Consider the following 17964-nt stretch of genomic DNA (forward strand, 5'->3'; position numbering starts at 1 on the left):
GAGAGGACTGCAGGAGTGAGCTTAGGGGCACCCAGGTGCTGTTAATACAAGGAGGTGAAGTTCCATTCAGAGAGAGGTTACAGCAGTGGTTTTCAGCCTAGGTGATTTTTACCCCCAGGGACCCTTGGCAATGTCGAGGATACAAATGGTTAAGCACTTGGCTGCTAACCAAAAGGTTGGTGGTTTGAACCCACCCAGTGGCATCCTGGGAGAAAGACTTGGCGATTTGCTTCCGTACAGGTTACCAAAAACCCCATTGCCCTCCAGCTCATAGCAACCCTGTGAGACAGAGTTGAACTGCTCCATTGGGTTTCCAAGGCTGTAAATCCTTACAGAAGCAGACTGCTGCATCTTTCTCCCATGAAGTGACTGGTGGGTTTGAACTTCTGACCTTTTGGTTAGCAGCCAAGCACTTAACCAGCACACCAGCAGGGCTCCTCTCTGTAAAGATTACAGCCTAGACAACCCCATAGGCAGTTCTGTTCTGTCACATGAGGTTGCTCTGAGTTCAGAACTACTCAGTGGCACCCCAAAACAACAACAGTTGGGGGTAAGGGTGGGCTCCTGGCATCTAGTAGCCTGGGATGCTGCTAAGCATCCTACAACGCATAGGGGTGCTTCCACAGAAAAGAGTTATCCAGCCCAAGATGTTAGTAGCTCTGTGGATTTAGGAGCATTTGCTTTACAAAGAGCTGGAGTTACAAGGGCTCATACTTCCATCTCTTGCACATTGTTCAGTAACCCCTTTGATAATTTTTGGCGTGATATACACATTCACTCGCTCACACATTCACATACATCTTCTAAGATCCTGTCTCCCTTACTTTTTGTCGTACACAATATCTACATTATGGGAAACAACTAATTAGTTTTATGGCTATTTTCAGTCATTCTGTAAGATCTGTACAATGGATATACTGTTAGGATAATTAACTAATTATTTAAGAATTGAGGGATATGGTTTCCTAGGTGTTCAGTTTTGTAGGAACTCAAAAATGAGCTCAGTTTTGTAGGAGAAAAAAAAGACTCCCCTAAAAAACATCCTTGGAGACCAATATATATTCTCTAATGACCTGAAGGAATAGGAATGGCAGACAGGCCTCTTTGGCCCTGCTTGGCATACCTAATATTAGAGGCAGATTTTGAGGTTAGGAAAACCAGCCATGGAAAACCCTATGGAACACAGCTCTACTCTGACAGGCATGGGGTCACCATAGTTTGGAATCAACTCAATGACTACTGGTTGGTATTGTTTTAAAGGAGTCCCTAGTGGTGCAAACAATGAATGCATTTGGCTGCTAACTAAGAAGTTGGTGGTTCAAGTCCACCCAGAGGCTTCTCTAAATAATGTTCTAGTGATTTACTTTTGACAAATCAGCCATTGAAAATCCTGTAGAGCACAGTTCTGCTGACACACACGGGGTTGCCATGAGTCAGAATCAACTAGATGGCAGCTAGTTTTGGTTTTATTGTTTTAGAAATATGAAGAAGCAAGAAAACGGCAAGGAGTAGGAGTCAGCTCAATGGCAACTGGTTAGTGTTCTGATAAAAGTTTAACATTTATGTGTTCGAAGTTTAGTTTCTGTAACTCGCAGACCTAAGCCTGCTTTTCCACAGCCCTGGGTTACGAATGGTTTTTATATATTTAAAATTCTTAAAAAAAAGCAAGAAACAACCCCAAAGAATATGCAATAGAGACCTTTAGTGGCCCACAAAGTGTAAAATATTTACTATTTGACCTTTTACAGAAAAAGTTTACCCTTGATATAAAGTCATATTTCATTTTTCAGTTTTTACTATGATGTAAATAAATTTTTGTCATAGAATCATAACACTGTTTTCATTTGGAAATATTTATTGATGCAAAGGGCCGGATATGGAGGATACATGCTGGCCATCAGGGAGCTTCTGTTTTAGGAAGGTTCTCGTTGTTTGCTGCCATCAAGTTAGCTCGAACCATGGCGATGCCACGTACAACAGAACAGTATTTCCCAGACCTGCACCACCTTCGCGATTTTTGGTACGCTCGAGTCCACTGTTGCAGCCACTGTATGCTCTGAGGGCCTGCTAACCTAGGAGGCTCACCTTCCAGCACTATATCAGAAGATACTCTGTTGTGATCTATAGGGTTTTCATTGGCTAATTTTCAGAAGTAGATCACCAGGCCTTTCTTCCTAGTCTGCCTTAGTCTGGAAGTGCCACTGAAAACCTTCCACCATGGGTGACCCTGCTTGTATTTGAAATCCTGGTGGCATAGCTTCCAGCATCATAGCAACATGCAAGCCACCACAGTATGAAAAATTGTAAAAACAGCATGAGGGCGGTGTCTTACCTCCTCTAACTTCATTAGGGGGAAAGAGAATCAAGATCAACAGCCCAAGGTTGATTCCTATGAGGCAGAGGTCAGATATGCCTCCTCTCTTCGCCATCTTTACCAGTTTGGACACTAACTGTCCCTCCCACAGCATTCTCTACGTCTCTGCTGGCTTTGATAATTCATTGCAATGGCCGCACAGAACTCACAAACAATAGTCGGGATTATGGGGTTTACTAGGGAAGTAGCAGGTTACAATTCAGGTTCAGGAATGCTCGGGATACAGTTCTTCCATCAGGGCAGCCTTCTTCCCAGCTGTACTCTCAGGCACACCTCTCCCTGGCCCTCTGCTTCTGCCCAAAGTCAGTCAGCTTTCTCGCTCTGTGGACCGGGAAGCCCACTGTGCAGTCTCTCCTGCCAGCGTTTCTCTACCACTGCTTCTGTGCCACGACTTCTTGCTGTCTTCAGTATTACAGCTCACTCTCTGCCTCCTGGGTCTAGCGTTTCTCGCCGCAGTGATCCTGGGTCCAAAGGACATGCTCTCTGCTCCTGGCTCTTCTTCCTTGGTGGTAGTGGGAATCCTCTCTTTCCCACCTCTGGGTTGGTTCCTTTCAAGCCCAGTGGGATGGCAAAACTGACCAATCCCTTTGGTGGCCACGATTACCCCATCACACAGTCCTGCCCAGCTACTGGATGCGATTTATAAGACCATGGCTAGGAAGGCTACACAAAAGTGATCCATCACACTCCAAAAATTGACCGACAGGTACGTGGTGGGTTTAGTAAGGTAGGCAGACATTAAACAAATAAAAATTTCACAAATAATTCTTGAAATGATAAATTACACAAAGGCCCTGTGGAAGGGTGCCAAAAAGGTGTGTAAGGGGTCAATGAAGGCTTTTCCAGAGAAGTCATTTTAATCTAAATGTGAAACATGAGTTGTCCAATTTGAGGGGAAGGGCAGGTGAAGGACAGAAATGAGGGAACAGTTGTGATTCTGGAAGGGACCCTAGAGGTTTTCTGTTTCCCCTGCTGTACTTTATGAGTAGGCAAATAAGCGGAATACATTTCTGAAGGTTAGAGAGCGGTAGTGTCCGAAATAGATTAGGTACTGGACCCATGGTTCTCAACCTTGGCTGACATGACAATCGCCTGGTGACTCATCAAATACTGATGCCTGGCTCCATCTCTGGTGACTCCCATTGCCCCAGGTGATTCTAAAATACAACCAGGACGGAGCACCACTGGGCTAGGTGGAGACAGGGACTCCGGGACCCTCCTCCAGTGCCCTCTTCTTCTTGTGTCTCTTTTCTCTTGTCTCTTTTAAGGAAATAAAGATTTAAGGCTGGACCTACCCTAGAGTTATGTTTCTCAGGAACATCTGAGAAAATTTTTGAGTTTGTCTGTCTCCTCTTCAGGGCAACTTTTGTTTTGCTGGCCAGCTCTCTTCCCTTCTCAGGGGTTGGTGCCTTTGCCTGCCTCCCCGTGTCCCCATTCCCCGCCCCTCCCTGTCGCCATGACTGAGACTTAGAATGCCAATCTGTGACATTTCTTAGGCCAAATGGTGACACGCTGGGTTACTAACTACTCTTCAGGAAACTACCTGCAGGGTAAATACAAAGACAGAGGATGACCATTTAAATCCAAAAGGATGGGGGGGCTTCTTCTGGTGGAAGATGAGGTATAACCTCTAATGTGGTCCATTCTCTCCTGGTGCAGGAGGTACTTTTGGGAAGGGCAGAGCCAACCAGGTCTGCCCTTTATTCACACGAGGCGTCTCAGGCCCAACGGCGCACCACTCACTACGTTTGAGAGGTTCCTCTGTGTGCAAGTCAGTAGCCTTGGAAACGGCGTTGCTCCCTCGCTGTGTTTACCAGGCTCCTCTCCTCTGGGAGTGTTCAGAGCCAGGTGATCTGCCAGTGCTCTCTCCTGATGACTGTGTTTCCTCCGCAGGGCGAACTCTGCTGGAGAAGTTGTTCAGCCAGCAGGAGAACGCGCCTCCAGAAGAAGCAGAGAAGTTTTGCTCCCGGATCATTGCCATGGGCCTTTTGCTTCCTTTTAGTGACTGCTTCAGGGAACCGTGTAATCAGAATGCCCAGTCAAGTTCAACTCCGTTTGATGTAAGTAGGAGAATTTCCTTCTGTCTGTAAGGCAGTTTGCAGTAGAAATAGCAGCTGTAATGTGTCTCTGAAACCACCCTATAATTTAGAAAACAACGTTGTAATACCTGCCTTCCTCCCCTCAGCCACTCAATAGCTCAGTATGTCTGTTTGTGTCTTCTTTACTAGGGTATTCTTAATTATCTCCCTGTATTCGACAAGCCTCCTTTTTTTTTTTTTTTTATAGCAGATAGCTACTTTTGACAGTTTTCTAGCCTGCTTTAATGGTGATGATTATTAAGTTGTGCTAAGCCAGTATTTTTGACTTTGCTGGCACATAAACATTCTTTCAGGTGCAAATCCATAGGGCAAGATTAGTGTTCCCAGTGGGCCCCAGGCTTCCATGGTCCTAGGGTGTGACTTCAGTGCATTCATAACTCATTTATGTACTAAATATTGACATGAAGCAGCATTAACTGCTCTCTCCCCCAGCTCCCATTCACCAAGAGAGTTACTACTGCGGAACAGTAATTCAAAAGGCATATTCATAATTCATAACGAATATCAGTCCAGCTGGATTTTCATTTTCAACCCAGAGTATTGCTAATCTTTCTCAGGTATGTGGTACATTTGTGACATTGGTTGTGACAAGTATACATCTAAAAACCAGATATGTAAGAATTCTCACATATGAATTTCTCATAAGGTCTGGTTGGCCCAGTTGCATGGGGTCCAGTATTTGTGAGGCAGAAAGACGGGTTCTCTTCCATATAGGTTAGTTGCATTTGTTCCGTTGCTTCTCTGCATCAGCCTTTTTTGAATACACGTACTATTGCTTAAGGAGTGAAGTAATGACAACTTTTGAAGGACAATGAAAATGAGCCCTGGCTGAGATCAAGTTGTGATAGTAAATAATAAAGTATATATATATTGCCTGTTTTTCTTCTTCCTCTTCTTACCCCATTACAATCTGTGGTCTTCCTTGATCTCTCTTCAAAATTAGGAAAATAAATCAGTAGTCCCCCAAAATATTGTAAGATCTTCTTGATACTTTCCATTTGAAAGAAGATTCTCTAGGATGTGCTGTGACTTTTGAAGCTGCCTTAAGATTTACTTTTGATGGTTTTTTTCCCGCTGTAATTTTTTCATAATGACACGGCAGATAATTACTATTGTTGTTGTTGTTGATTGCTTTTGAGTCAGCCCCTAACTCATGGTGACTCCATGCTCATTGAAACGAAACACTGCCTGGTGCTATGCCATCTCCATGATCGATTGCTGATCAGACTTTGTGATCCATAGGGTTTTTGTTGGCTGATTTTCGGAAGTAAACTGCGAGGCCTTTCTTCTGGCTTACTCCATTTTAGCCTGGAAGCTCTGCTGAAACCTGCTCAGCATCAGAGCAACTTGAAGGCCTCCACTGAGGACAGGTGGTGGCTGCACATGAGGTACACTGGTGGTCCGTCTCGTGAAAAACACGAATTCTACCACTGAACCATCAATGCTAGGTAGACCTTTTTCTCTTACGGGGAAGAACTGGGTAATTTTAATTTTTTCCCCTTCTCTTCTTTGAGAGGTGTGTGTCATTGTAGAGACACAACTTGAGGATGATCACGGGATAAAAGTGTTGTGGAGCTGTTTTCTAGAAGACACATCAATTTGGCAAGTTGGAATTATGGTATATATGGTACAGACAGGAAACCCTGGTGGCGTAGTGGTTAAGTGCTACAGCTGCTAACCAAGAGGTTGGCAGTTTGAATCTGCCAGGCACTCCTTGGAAACTCTATGAGGCAGTTCTACTCTGTCCTATAGGGTCGCTATGAGTCGGGATCGACTCAACAGCAGTGGGTTTGGTTTGATTTTTTTATGGTATAGACAATGGCGAACTCTAGTGATGTCTAGCACTTCCTTTTTGATTAAAACTATTCCCAAATTAACTGCATTTTTTTTTCTGCTAAAGCTCAGAAGTAAACAGCTTTATCAGTCAATAAATGTGGAATTGGAATAAATTGAAAAAAAAAATAGGGTATAGGGTAATCATATTCTTCTTTTTTAAATCAACTAACTTGGTTGCTTCTTACACCCTGCCTCCCCCATCCTTGCATTAGACTCATAACTCCAGTCCAGCCATGTTAGTGTGGAGAGCTGTTGAGGGTGGAGTGGAGAGTGAAAAGCAAACAACAAAGAAAATTTCTTAATATTGTATACAGTAACTTTATATGATTGCCTTTTCTTATTTTTTTTTTATCAGCTCTGTACTGTCTCTCCACCCCTTCCCCTAAACTGATCACAAAACAAACAAGAAATCAAAGTTACTCTAGAAAGACACTTAATTCCACATACTTGACTAGCCATTTCATTACAGAGCTGTGCATTTATTGTCTGCGTGCATAGTCAAGGATTTTCTTCAAAATCCAGAAGAGAGAACATTACAGAGGGACTTATGCAGACTCAGGTATTACGGGGAATGAGGAGGAATGTTGGTATCTGTGAAGAGAGAAGTTTCTGCTAATTACTCTCTGCTGATTTCCAGAAAATAGCTGTTGGGAGGATTTCTAACTAGCAGTTCTCTTGCAGATAGTTGTCCTTTGAGACAGAACACCCTGTGGGAATAAGCTCATAACTGGCGCTCTTCCCAGCCCCCTGACTTTGCACTCTTCCCTAAAAACATCTAATTCCTTCTCCCCTTCTCTCTCCTCTCTCCATTTACACATATGACTAGAGCAATGAAGGTTGCTGGTTTGGGGGTTTTTACTAATGCAGCTTAGGGACTAGCTTACTTCAGCCAACCCTTCTGATTTTTCAGCCTCAAGTTATTTTATACATTTAATAGGGCCCCACATTTTTCTTTCTAAGTGCTGTAGAAAATAAGAAAAGACTTCATATTCTCTCACTATTTTAACCAGTTTAAAGAACTTCGAAAGCTAAGGTTGGCTTTGAGTGATAATGTTAATTCATTTACAAATATTTACTAGATTCATTCTACATGCCACACAGTGTTTTAGGCTGTGGAAATATATTGTGAGCAAGACAAAAGAGATTCCTGTCCTCCTGAAACTTATGTTCTACCCAGGGTGGGGGAGAAGGTAAAAAACAAATAAAAGCATAGATAATCTAATTCATATCAGATACTAGTAAGTGTGGAAATAATGTGATAGAGTGAATGGGGTAGAGTAGGGTGAATTTGACATGTTGCTTTGGGCAAATATGCTGCAAAAGACGTCTTTAAAGTGTTAAGAAACAAAGATGTCACTTTGAGGACTAAGGTATGCCGGACCCAAGCCTTGGTGTTTTCAGTCTCCTCATACACATGCGAAAGCTGGACAATGAATAAGGAAGACCGAAGAAGAATTGATTCATTTGAATTATGGTGCTGGCAAAGAATATTGAATATACCATGGACTGCCAGAACGGATAAGTCTGTCTTGGAAGAAGTACAGCCAGAATGCCCCTTAGAGCTGAGAATGGCGAGACTTCAAGTCACATACTTTGGACATGTTATCAGGAGGGGCTGGTCCCTGGAGAAGGGCACCATGCTTGGTAAAGTAGAGGGTCAGCTAAAAAGAAGAAGACCCTCAATGAGATGGATTGACACAGTGGCTGCAACAGTGGGCTCAATATAGCAATTATTGTGAGAATGGTGCAGGACCAGGCAGTATTTTGTTCTGTTGTACAAGAGGTTGCTATGAGTTGGAACTAACTCAACAGCACCTAACAACAACAGGGTGAATTTAGAGGGAAACTTCTGCAAGGACCTTGTGGTGAGACGTGAATGATGAGAAGGAGCTGTGGGTGAGGTCTGAGGGAAAGTCATTCCAAGAAGAGCTAGCAGCAAGTACAAAGGGCCTGGCAACAGTGCAAGTGTGGCTTGGGCGAGGAACAGACCAAGGGCCTGTGTAGCTAATGCTTTGTGAGATGAGAACAGCCCCACTGTGTAGACTCTTGAAAGCCATGGAAGCAATATAGTTTTTTTTTTTTTTTTTTTAATTGGGAGGTTTTGGAAAGTTTTGTGCAGGGAAGGAGCTTACATGCTTTATGTTTCACATAGATCTCTTTGCCTGGTCTTTGGATAATAGAGTGGAGAGGGCAGAAGTAGAAGCAGGTATACCAGTTGGCTATAGTAGTAACTGAGTGAGGGATGGTGGCAGTAACTTGGACTAGGATGGTGGTGAGAAGGATAGATTCTAAAAGTAGAGCTGATAAGACCTCTGGTGGATTAGATATGGGGGGAAGAAAAAAAGAGGAAATTAAGGATGAATTCTTGGCTTTTGATTTTTAGCAACTGGGTGGGTAGTTGTGCCATTTTCTGTGACGGAGAAGACAGGTCAGTATTAGGGGGAAATGTAAGGACAGAACTGGTGCTTTTCTTGAAAAAAAAAAAAATTCTGTTTAGAAAACCAATACTTAGCGTATTACTGACAGGCATTAGATTTTGTCTTTTGCTGAGTGGAGTGATAACGGACTTTATTAGCCAATCAAAATTAGGACTGTGATATTTAAAATTATTCCGGCTCTCAGAAGGTCTGCCGTTGGCTTTCCTAAAACAGATAAAAATGGAGTTTCTTTAGGAACTTAATAATTTTGCGCCATTTTCTCTTTCCCTTTCCATTAACTGATCTGAGGACCCAGAAACTACTGAGTTACTTCTTATTCTCTTGTTAGTATCCTCACATTTGCCTTTTGGTTTTTCCCCCTCTTTTGTATCACAAAGAGAATTCTAAGCCAGAGGTATTCCAAAGCCAGCAGGATGAAACACAAGATAATGCTGCTGCTTGCTACCTGCTGCTTGCTGTTTAGTAGATTGTATTGTTGAGTTTGGGATTATAGTGCATTTTTGTGGTCTGAGGAAAGACTTTTTTTTTTCCTTTTGGAATCCATTCTCATAATCTCTGTCAGGTGTAAGAAAAAATAGATTTCCTGAAAAAGTTTACCATGGTTTCTAAATCCTTATAAGTAACAAAACTTTAACTATTATAATATTCCATATAATTTAAAGTTTTTCACCACTGCCATGCTTCCTGTGGACGAGGCACACCAGTCTTAAGCCAATTTACTGACTGTGAGCCCATGGTCATTGCACTGGGCATTGGGTTGTGGATGTAGGTCTTCTTTTTTTTTTTTTTGAATAATTTTTATTGAGCTTTAAGTGAACGTTTACAAATCAAGTCAGTCACATATAAGCTTATATACACCTTACTCCATACTCCCACTTACTCTCCCCCTAGTGAGTCAGCCCTTCCAGTCTCTCCTTTCGTGACAATTTTGCCAATTTCTAACCCTCTCTACTCTCCCATCTCCCCTCCAGACAGGAGATGCCAACACAGTCTCAAGTGTCCACCTGATACAAGTAGCTCACTCTTCATCAGCATCTCTCTCCTACCCATTGTCCAGTCCATTCCATGTCTGATGAGTTGTCTTCGGGAATGGTTCCTGTCCTGGGCCAACAGAAGGTTTGGGGACCATGACTGCCAGGATTCCTCTAGTCTCAGTCGGACCATTAAGTCTGGTCTTTTTATGAGAATTTGGGGTCTGCATCCCACTGATCTCCGGCTCCCTCAGGGGTTCTCCATTGTGCTCCCTGTCAGGGCAGTCATCGGTTGTGGCCGGGCACCATCTAGTTCTTCTGGTCTCAGGATGATGTAAGTCTCTGATTCCTGTGGCCCTTTCTGTCTCTTGGGCTCATAGTTATGGATATAGCTCATTTTTTCAAGAACAAGCCCAGTATATAATCCCCTTAAGACTCCTTTTCCTAGATCTTTTTTTTCTAGGCCGTACTCAGCAGCCACTGTTTTCCACCCAACCACAGTTATCTTACATAACTGTGGATTACCTATTAACAAGCTCTTTTAGGATTTCTTCAATTATAACTATGCCAGATATCATATTATATATACATTTACCTCACAAAAAATAAAGCGAGTTTACTTGGTCCAAGGGTTTTGGCAGGAGTATATTTGGTTATACCTACTTAATCCTTTATGAGCTGTTACATCTTAAATGTCTTTCTAGTAGAATATTTTTGGATGCTGGACTTTTTTGGGTTTGACAGATCTGCTGATTTTAAATATGTTGTAATCTCTGTGCTTACCAGACGAGGGAGAGCTCCTTGGTGACACAGGTTTGGATGTGTGTGTTAGTAAGACCTGAATTACAGAGAAGGAAGACGTGAAAATTCAAGCCAAAAAGGAATAAAGGAAACATGATTTTGAGCCTGTTGAAAGATAATTAATCAAAACCAATAGCAGCTACTACCAGACAACTAATACAGTATATTCTACTCACTGTCACCAGTAGCCAGAAATAAAACTTAAATAAACAAGCAGAAATGATCATCTATATTTGAGTTCTTTTTTTTTTTTCCCCAGAGCAGGAAGAATACTTAGATGTTATTTAGTCAAACCCGCACAAGTCTTCCTGAGAAGCAGCAGAAAGCTGTGTTACATCTCCCAGAGCTAAAAGAATATATACGTATATACATCCACCACCTGTCTGTCAGTTTGTTGTACTGTGGTGGCTTGTGTGTTGCTGTGATGGTGGAAGCTATGCCATCGGTATTTCAAATACCAACAGGGTCACTCATGGTGGACAGGTTTCAGTGGAGCTTCTAGACTAAGACAGGATAGGAAGAAAGGCCTGGTAATCACTTCTGAAAATTATCCAATGAAAACCTCGTACAACAGAATGTTGTCTGATAGATAGTGCTGGAAGCTGAGCCACCGAGGTTGGAAGGCACTCAGAATACACAGTGGCCACAACAATGGACTTGAATATAGCAATGATCATGAAATTGGTGTAGGATAGGGCATGTACGTGGGGTTGTCATAAGTCTTAACCAACTCGATGGCAACTAATAACAACATACCTGCATATATACTTTTTTTTTTGCTTTACTGTTTGGAGTTACTGTGTATAGTATTAACTATCATAAAATGATTTTTGTTTTAAATGTGGTATTAAAATTATTCTTAATTTTCTGACCTGGTTTTAATATTATTTTGGCTAACATTTCTTTTCCTTGTAAGCATCTCTCTAATCTCAACATAAAACCCATTGACATTGAGTCAATTCCAATTTATAGTGACCCTATAGGACAGAGTAGAACTGTTCCATAGGGCTTCCAAGGCTGTAATCTTTACAGGGGCAGACTACCATACCTTTCTCCCATGGAGTGGCTGGTTGGTGTGAACCAATGACAGTTCAGTTAGCAACTCAGCACTTAACCAGTGTGACACCAGGCTCCCTGAATCTCAACATAGAAGTGGTCAATATGAGATGATAGTAGTAAAATATGAGATTTTATTTATTGAAATTTATTTTGTAGTCACATTGAGTTCATTAGCCAAGTAATCAGATTGCATAAATCCATGATAATGAGGGTAACAAAAATAGAATGAAACTGACATCTTTTTCCTCAGTTTTGTTCTTTTATTTATTTTTGTTGTTTTTGGGAGTATATACAGCAAAACATATACCAGTTCAACAGTTTATACATGGACCATTTAGTGACATTGACTATATTCTTCAAGTGTGCAACCATTCTCATCCTCCTTTTCTTAGTTGTTGTTCCCCCAGTAACGTAAATTCACTGCCCACTAAGGTTCCCATCTGATCTTTAAAGTTGCTGTTGTCACTTTGATCCCGTATGGATACTTCCTAAAAGAACATAATGCTCAAGGAAGACATTTTTTACTAGTTAAGCTAAACTATGGTTTGGTTTTAAGAAGACTTAAGAAGATACTTTTAGTTTAAGTTTTAAAGATTTTCCCAGGGCAATAGTTTCAGGGTTCATCTACCCTCCATGGCTCACAAAGTCTGGAGTCCATGAGAATTGGAAATTGTGTTCCACATTTTCCTCCTTTTGATCAAAATTCTTCTATGGAATCTTTGATCAAAATGTTCAGTAGTGGTAGCCACGCACCATCCGGTTCTTGTAGCCATGCACCATCCAGTTCTTCCGGTTTCATCGCAAAGGAAGCACTTGTTGATGGAGGCAATTAGCCACACATTGCATTTCCTCCTCCTATTCCTAACTGTCGTCCTTCCCCTGTTGCTCCAGGCAAATGGAGATCAATTTTTTGGCTTGGGTGGCTGCTTGTAAGCTTTTAAGACCCCAGGTACTACACAATGAACAGGAGATAGAATAGAAGCTCTAAATTTGTTATTAGTCCAATTAACTGGGATATCCCATGAAACCATGACCCTCAACCTCAAAAACAAGGAACCAAATCCCATGAGGTTTTTGGCTGTACGTAATCAGCCTTGGCAGCTACTCTTTTGGGGTCATTGTATAAATGTATCTATCACAAAACTTTTGCCAATTCAACTTTTTACTGATATACAACTTACTGACATCAATTACGGTAATCAGCTGTGCAATCCTACCCTTAATGTGATATTTCCATCACGGTTCACCCTCCTCTTCCTTCTCCCTCCCGCCACTGGTAACCACTAATAAACTTCGGTCTCTATACATTTCCCTTTTCTTGTCTTTTTATATAAGTAAGGCCATGCAATATTTGCCATTTCGTGATTGACTTATTTTACTCAAAGTAATGTCTTCCAGCTGCATCCATATCTTAGCATGTATCAAGACTTCATTTCTCCTGCTGGCTGAGTAGTATTGCATTGTACGTATATACCACATTTTGTTCATTCATCTCTTGATGGGCGTTTAGGCTGTTTCTACCTTTTACCTATTGTGAATAGTGCTGCAGTGAACACTGGTGTACAAATCTCTGTTTGAGTCTCTGCTTTCATGTCTTTTGGGCATATGCTTAGAAGTGGAATTGCTGGGTCGTGTGGTAGTTCTATTTTTAGTTTTGTGAGGAACCGCCACACTTTTTTCACAATGACTACCATTTTGCATTTTTAGCAATGGGTAAGGGTTCCAATTTGGTCAAAAACTCAAATAGAAAATACAGTCTGCAGTGACAAATGGTAGGCTTTGCTGATCCCTGTCTTTGGCGTTATAGTCCTGCTCCCCAGTGTGCTACTCCCTACTCTTGTTTAGCTGGTTTTAATTTGGGGTATTTTAATTTTGCTGATGCCATGGTGGTGCAGTGGTTAAAAGCTTGGGTGCTAACCAAAAGGTCTGTGATTCAGATCTACCAGTCGCTGCTTGGAAGTACCATGGGGCAGTTCTACTCTGTCCTGTAGGGTCCCTATGAATTGGAATCAACTTGATGACAGTGTTTTTTTTTTTTTTTTTAATCAGAGATGACGATTTAGTTCTCATGTACCACCTTGCTGTCCCTCCTGTTCTTTCCAGTATAGTTAATATTGCTGTTTCTCATTTTCCTTTAATAATTCCTCTTTGAATTTTAAATAATATGCTGAAGATTTTTTGTTGTTGTTGATCCTTCAGCTTCTGATGATATCATTTGCTGTCCCATCCATCTTGTAAAATTAGGCTATTAGTTATTCTACCTTTTTTCTGCCTACTATGAGTCCCTAGTCCCTTTTACCTCCTAGCTTCTACCAGGGATAATTTTATCTTGAGAATATATTTTTAAGAGTAATGTTTTATCTATAGATTTATCCTGAAAATTGAAAAATATGTGACACTATATAAATGTTATCCTACAGACATTAATAGTGGGCTGTGATTACATTTCCCTCTCAGGAGTCCCAATAACACAGCCCCCAGTCACTCAAAGTAAGATGGTTCTAGAAAGCAAATGATTCTTTTTCTTTGGTGAACAGTTAGTTTGCTTGCTCAAAAGTATTCCACATTTAGTTTAGTTTACATTTGGTTTCCCTTTCTTATAAAAGTTCCCTCTCCCCTCTTTAGCCTCCCTCTTCTCTAATCCAGCTCTGAGTTTCTTTTTTAGGAGAAGAAACGTGTGCCTTTTTTTCTCTGTTTCCTCAATATCCTTGCGTTTTCAACTCGCTCTTAGCATTTAACAGAATTCCTTCTACTCTTCTTGGAGCCCATTGACTCCCTCTTCTAATTCAGATCCAAATTCACATTGGTTTTTTGATATTTAATTATGGCTCTCATACATTTTGTTTTTGTTTTTCCAATTCCACTGCACCTCCCTGGTGCCATAGTGGTTAAGAGCTTGGCTACTAACCAAAAGGTGGACAACTGGAATCTACCAGCTGCTCCTTGGAAACCCTATGGAGCAGTTCTGGTCTGTCCTATAGGGTGGCTATGAGTCAGAATCGACTCAGTGGCAATGGGTTTGGTTTTTGTTCTATACCTCCCAGGTACTGCAGACAAAGTTGAAAAGAAAGCCTCAAGTTCTCAAGTGGTTTACAGTCCATTTAGGAAAAAAAAAGAAAAAATGGCACAGTGGTTAGCGGCAATTCAAATTCACCATCCGCTCCTTGGAAACCCTGGGAGAAGTTCTACCCTCTCCTATAGGGTCACTGTGAGTTGAAATCAACTTAATGGCAACAAATTTTTGATTTTAGTGGTAGAAGTGGGCTCTGTCTTGGCTTTTAGTCCTGGATTTTCCATTTACTGTGCAACCTTGTGCAAATGGCTTAATTTTTCTAAGTTTCAGTTTCTTCTTCTGTAAAACGAAGACTAATGAAGTAGTTTTGGAGTGAGAGGAAAGAGTTGAATACAAGTAAAGCATTTTGTATGGTACTGGCATAAATGTTCAATATATGTTAACTACCGTCATAGATCATAATCATATTTGAGTCCCAGCAGGGATATGTGCAATAGAGGGAACATAGGGGAAGGTTAAGGAAATTGTCATTGGTAGCTGAGGAGATATTACTTGGGGTGAGATTTGAGGATAAGTAGGTGTTTGCTGAAGGGGAGCAGCTATAAAGGGAGAAACCCATATACTAGGTATGCATATAAAGCTCCTAGAGATGCAGGTGAGTAGAGTGTATAATAAGTATTTCTGGAGTGTCAGCTGTGAGAATGATGTGTGAAAAGAAGGGTAGGCAGGTGAACAAGGACATTTATATCACCCTGAGGATGGCTTTGAATAATTTTGTGTAGACAACCATGAACAAATTTGCATTTATAAAACACCACTCTGGTGGCACAGTGGAGAATGAGTTGAAGAAGGTAAAATTAGTGTCTGAGTGATCAGTAAGAGTGAAATATGTCTTGTGAATAATGCTTCCCTAAGCTAAAAGAGAGGCATTGGGATGGAAAAGAGACAGATATGGGGAAATATTTAGGATTTATAATTGACAGGAGTTGCCATTTGATTGGATGTGGAGGAAGTAAAGGAGTTGATGACTTTTTTTTAAATGATTTTATTTATTTATTGTTGAAAATATTCACAACAGAACATACAACAATTCAACAAATTCTACATGTAGAATTCAGTGAGGTTGATTACGTTCAAGTTGTGCAGCCATTTTCATCCTGCTTTTCTGAATTGTTCCTCCTTCGTTAACATAATCTCACTGCCCCTTAAGCTTCCTATCTTAACTTTTCAAGTTGCTATTGCCAGTTTGATCACATATAGATAGTTCTTTAAAACAGCACAATTCAGATGCTCAAGGCAGACGTTCTTTACTAATTAAGCTGAACTGTTGTTTGGTTTAAGGAGTCCTGGTAGTGCAGTTGGAGCTTGGTGGTGTAGTGATTAAGAACTTAGCTGATAGCCAAAAGGTTGGCAGTTTGAATCCACTAGCCACCCCTTGGAAACCCTATGGGGCAGTTCTACTCTGTCCTATAGGCTCACTATGTGTTGGAATTGACTAGCCGGCAGTGGGTTTTTGTTTTTTTTTTTTTTTGGTGGTAGGGTGGTTAAGTGCTTGGCTGCTAACCAAAAGGCAGATAGTATGTACCCATCATCCACTCTGTAGGAGAAAGATGTGGCAGTCTGCTTCCTTAAAGATTTACAGCCTTGGAAACCCTATCAGGCAGTTCTGCTCTGTCCTGTAGGGTCACTATGAGTCGGAATCTACTCAATGGCAACAAATTTGGTTCTTTTGGCTTTTAATGTTTGGTTTAAAAAAGACATCAATGGATTTTTTGGTTTAAGGTTTAAAGGTTCTCCCCCGGGGTTCATCCAGCCTCAATGGCTCTAGAAAGTCTGGAGTCCAGGAGAATGTAAAATTACATTCTACTTTCCCCCTTTTGATCAAGATTCTTTTTATACTCTTTGACCAAAACTTTCAGTAATGGTAGCTGGGCACCACCCAGTTCTTCCGGTCTCATAGCAAAGAAGGTAGTTGTTCTTGAAGGCCATCAGCCATGCATTCCATTTCCTCCTCTTATTCCTAACTCTTTCTTCCTCTGTTGCTCCAATGAATAGAGGCCAATTGTTGTGCCTTGAGTGGTCGCTTGCAAGTTTTTAGGACCCCAGGCTCTACACAATAAAATAGGATGTAGAACAGAATCACCAAACATAACATTAGACCAGTTACCTGGGATGACCTGTGAAACCATGATCCTAAACCCCCCAAACCAAGAAACCAAATCCCATGAGGTGTTTGGTTGTGTATAAACACCTTAAGCAGGTGCTCTTTTGTTGTTGTTGTAAAAATATCTATCACACATTTGCCTTTCAACTTTTTACAGGTGTACAGCTTATTGACATTAGTTACATTAGTCGGCTGTGCAACCCTTAGTCTTAATCGGTGTGAATTTTCCATCACTGCAAACAGAGACTTAGTGCTCCATGAGCAATACCCCCTCTCCCCCTTGCTTCCCTCCCTCGCATCCCTGGAAACTACTAGTAAACTTTGATCTGTATACATTTGCTTGTTTTGGGATTTTTGATTGGCATCAATGGGTTGATGATGATACTCTACTAAGAATCAAACTACTAAAGAAGGGAAAGGCTGCAGGGAAGATGATAATTCTCCCTGGAACATCTGGAATTTATTGTCTTTAGGATATCTTGGTGGCCATTCCTAGAGTGCAAGCGAACTGATACTGCTGGCATAGACAATATGCTCTATGCTAAAAAGATATGCAAATCAATCTAGTGAATTAAATAGAAAGTAGAGAAATCAAATGATAAAGTTCCTGACAACAAGGAAGAATACATATAGTGGAGATACAGAGAGAATAGAAGCCCAGGAGGTTATGGCCATTGGGAAGGCTATTGGTGTTTAAGATTTCAGAGGTGGAGCTGTTCTAGATTCCAAAGTCCAGCCGATGGAGTGGAATGCCCATTGTCATTAGCATTGAGAAGCTCAGGGTGCTGACTGGGACTTAATGTTGCACAGGATTGTGGAGGAGACACAGGATCAGGTGATAAAGTCCTTGAGTGTAAGGCTGTGCTCAGGAGGTCAGTAAATGGCTGATTTGAGGAGGGATAGACAATGATACTATTGAATGAGGTGGGCTTCAGAGGTGGAGAGGTTTTTGCACAGGGTAGAATTAGAAATTCCCTAAGTGATTATTAAAAAGAAAAAAAGCCATTGCCGATAAGTCGATTTTGACTCACAGTGACCCCAAAGGACAGAGTAGAACTGCACTCAGGGTTTCCAAGGAGTGGCTTGTGGATTCAAACTGCCTACCTGTTGTTTCAGAGCTGAGCTCTTAACCACTGTGACACCAGGGCTCCTAGGTGATTATAGAGGGCTAAATTATGAGGCCATGTTATGTGACGAGAGCCATAGAAA

General features: G+C 41.3%; 1 protein-coding gene across 1 annotated transcript in view; it reads left to right on the plus strand.

The window, feature by feature from the left end:
* Positions 1-17964, plus strand: part of FMN2 (formin 2) — a 410148-nt gene that overhangs the window by 38811 nt on the left and 353373 nt on the right. Inside the window, exon 2 of the mRNA XM_064276718.1 lies at positions 4268-4434. Within this exon, the coding sequence (XP_064132788.1) occupies positions 4268-4434 (167 nt within the window). The remainder of the gene's footprint in view (positions 1-4267; positions 4435-17964) is intronic.

This window comes from Loxodonta africana, chromosome 25, assembly GCF_030014295.1.
Source record: "Loxodonta africana isolate mLoxAfr1 chromosome 25, mLoxAfr1.hap2, whole genome shotgun sequence".
NCBI lineage: Eukaryota > Metazoa > Chordata > Mammalia > Proboscidea > Elephantidae > Loxodonta > Loxodonta africana.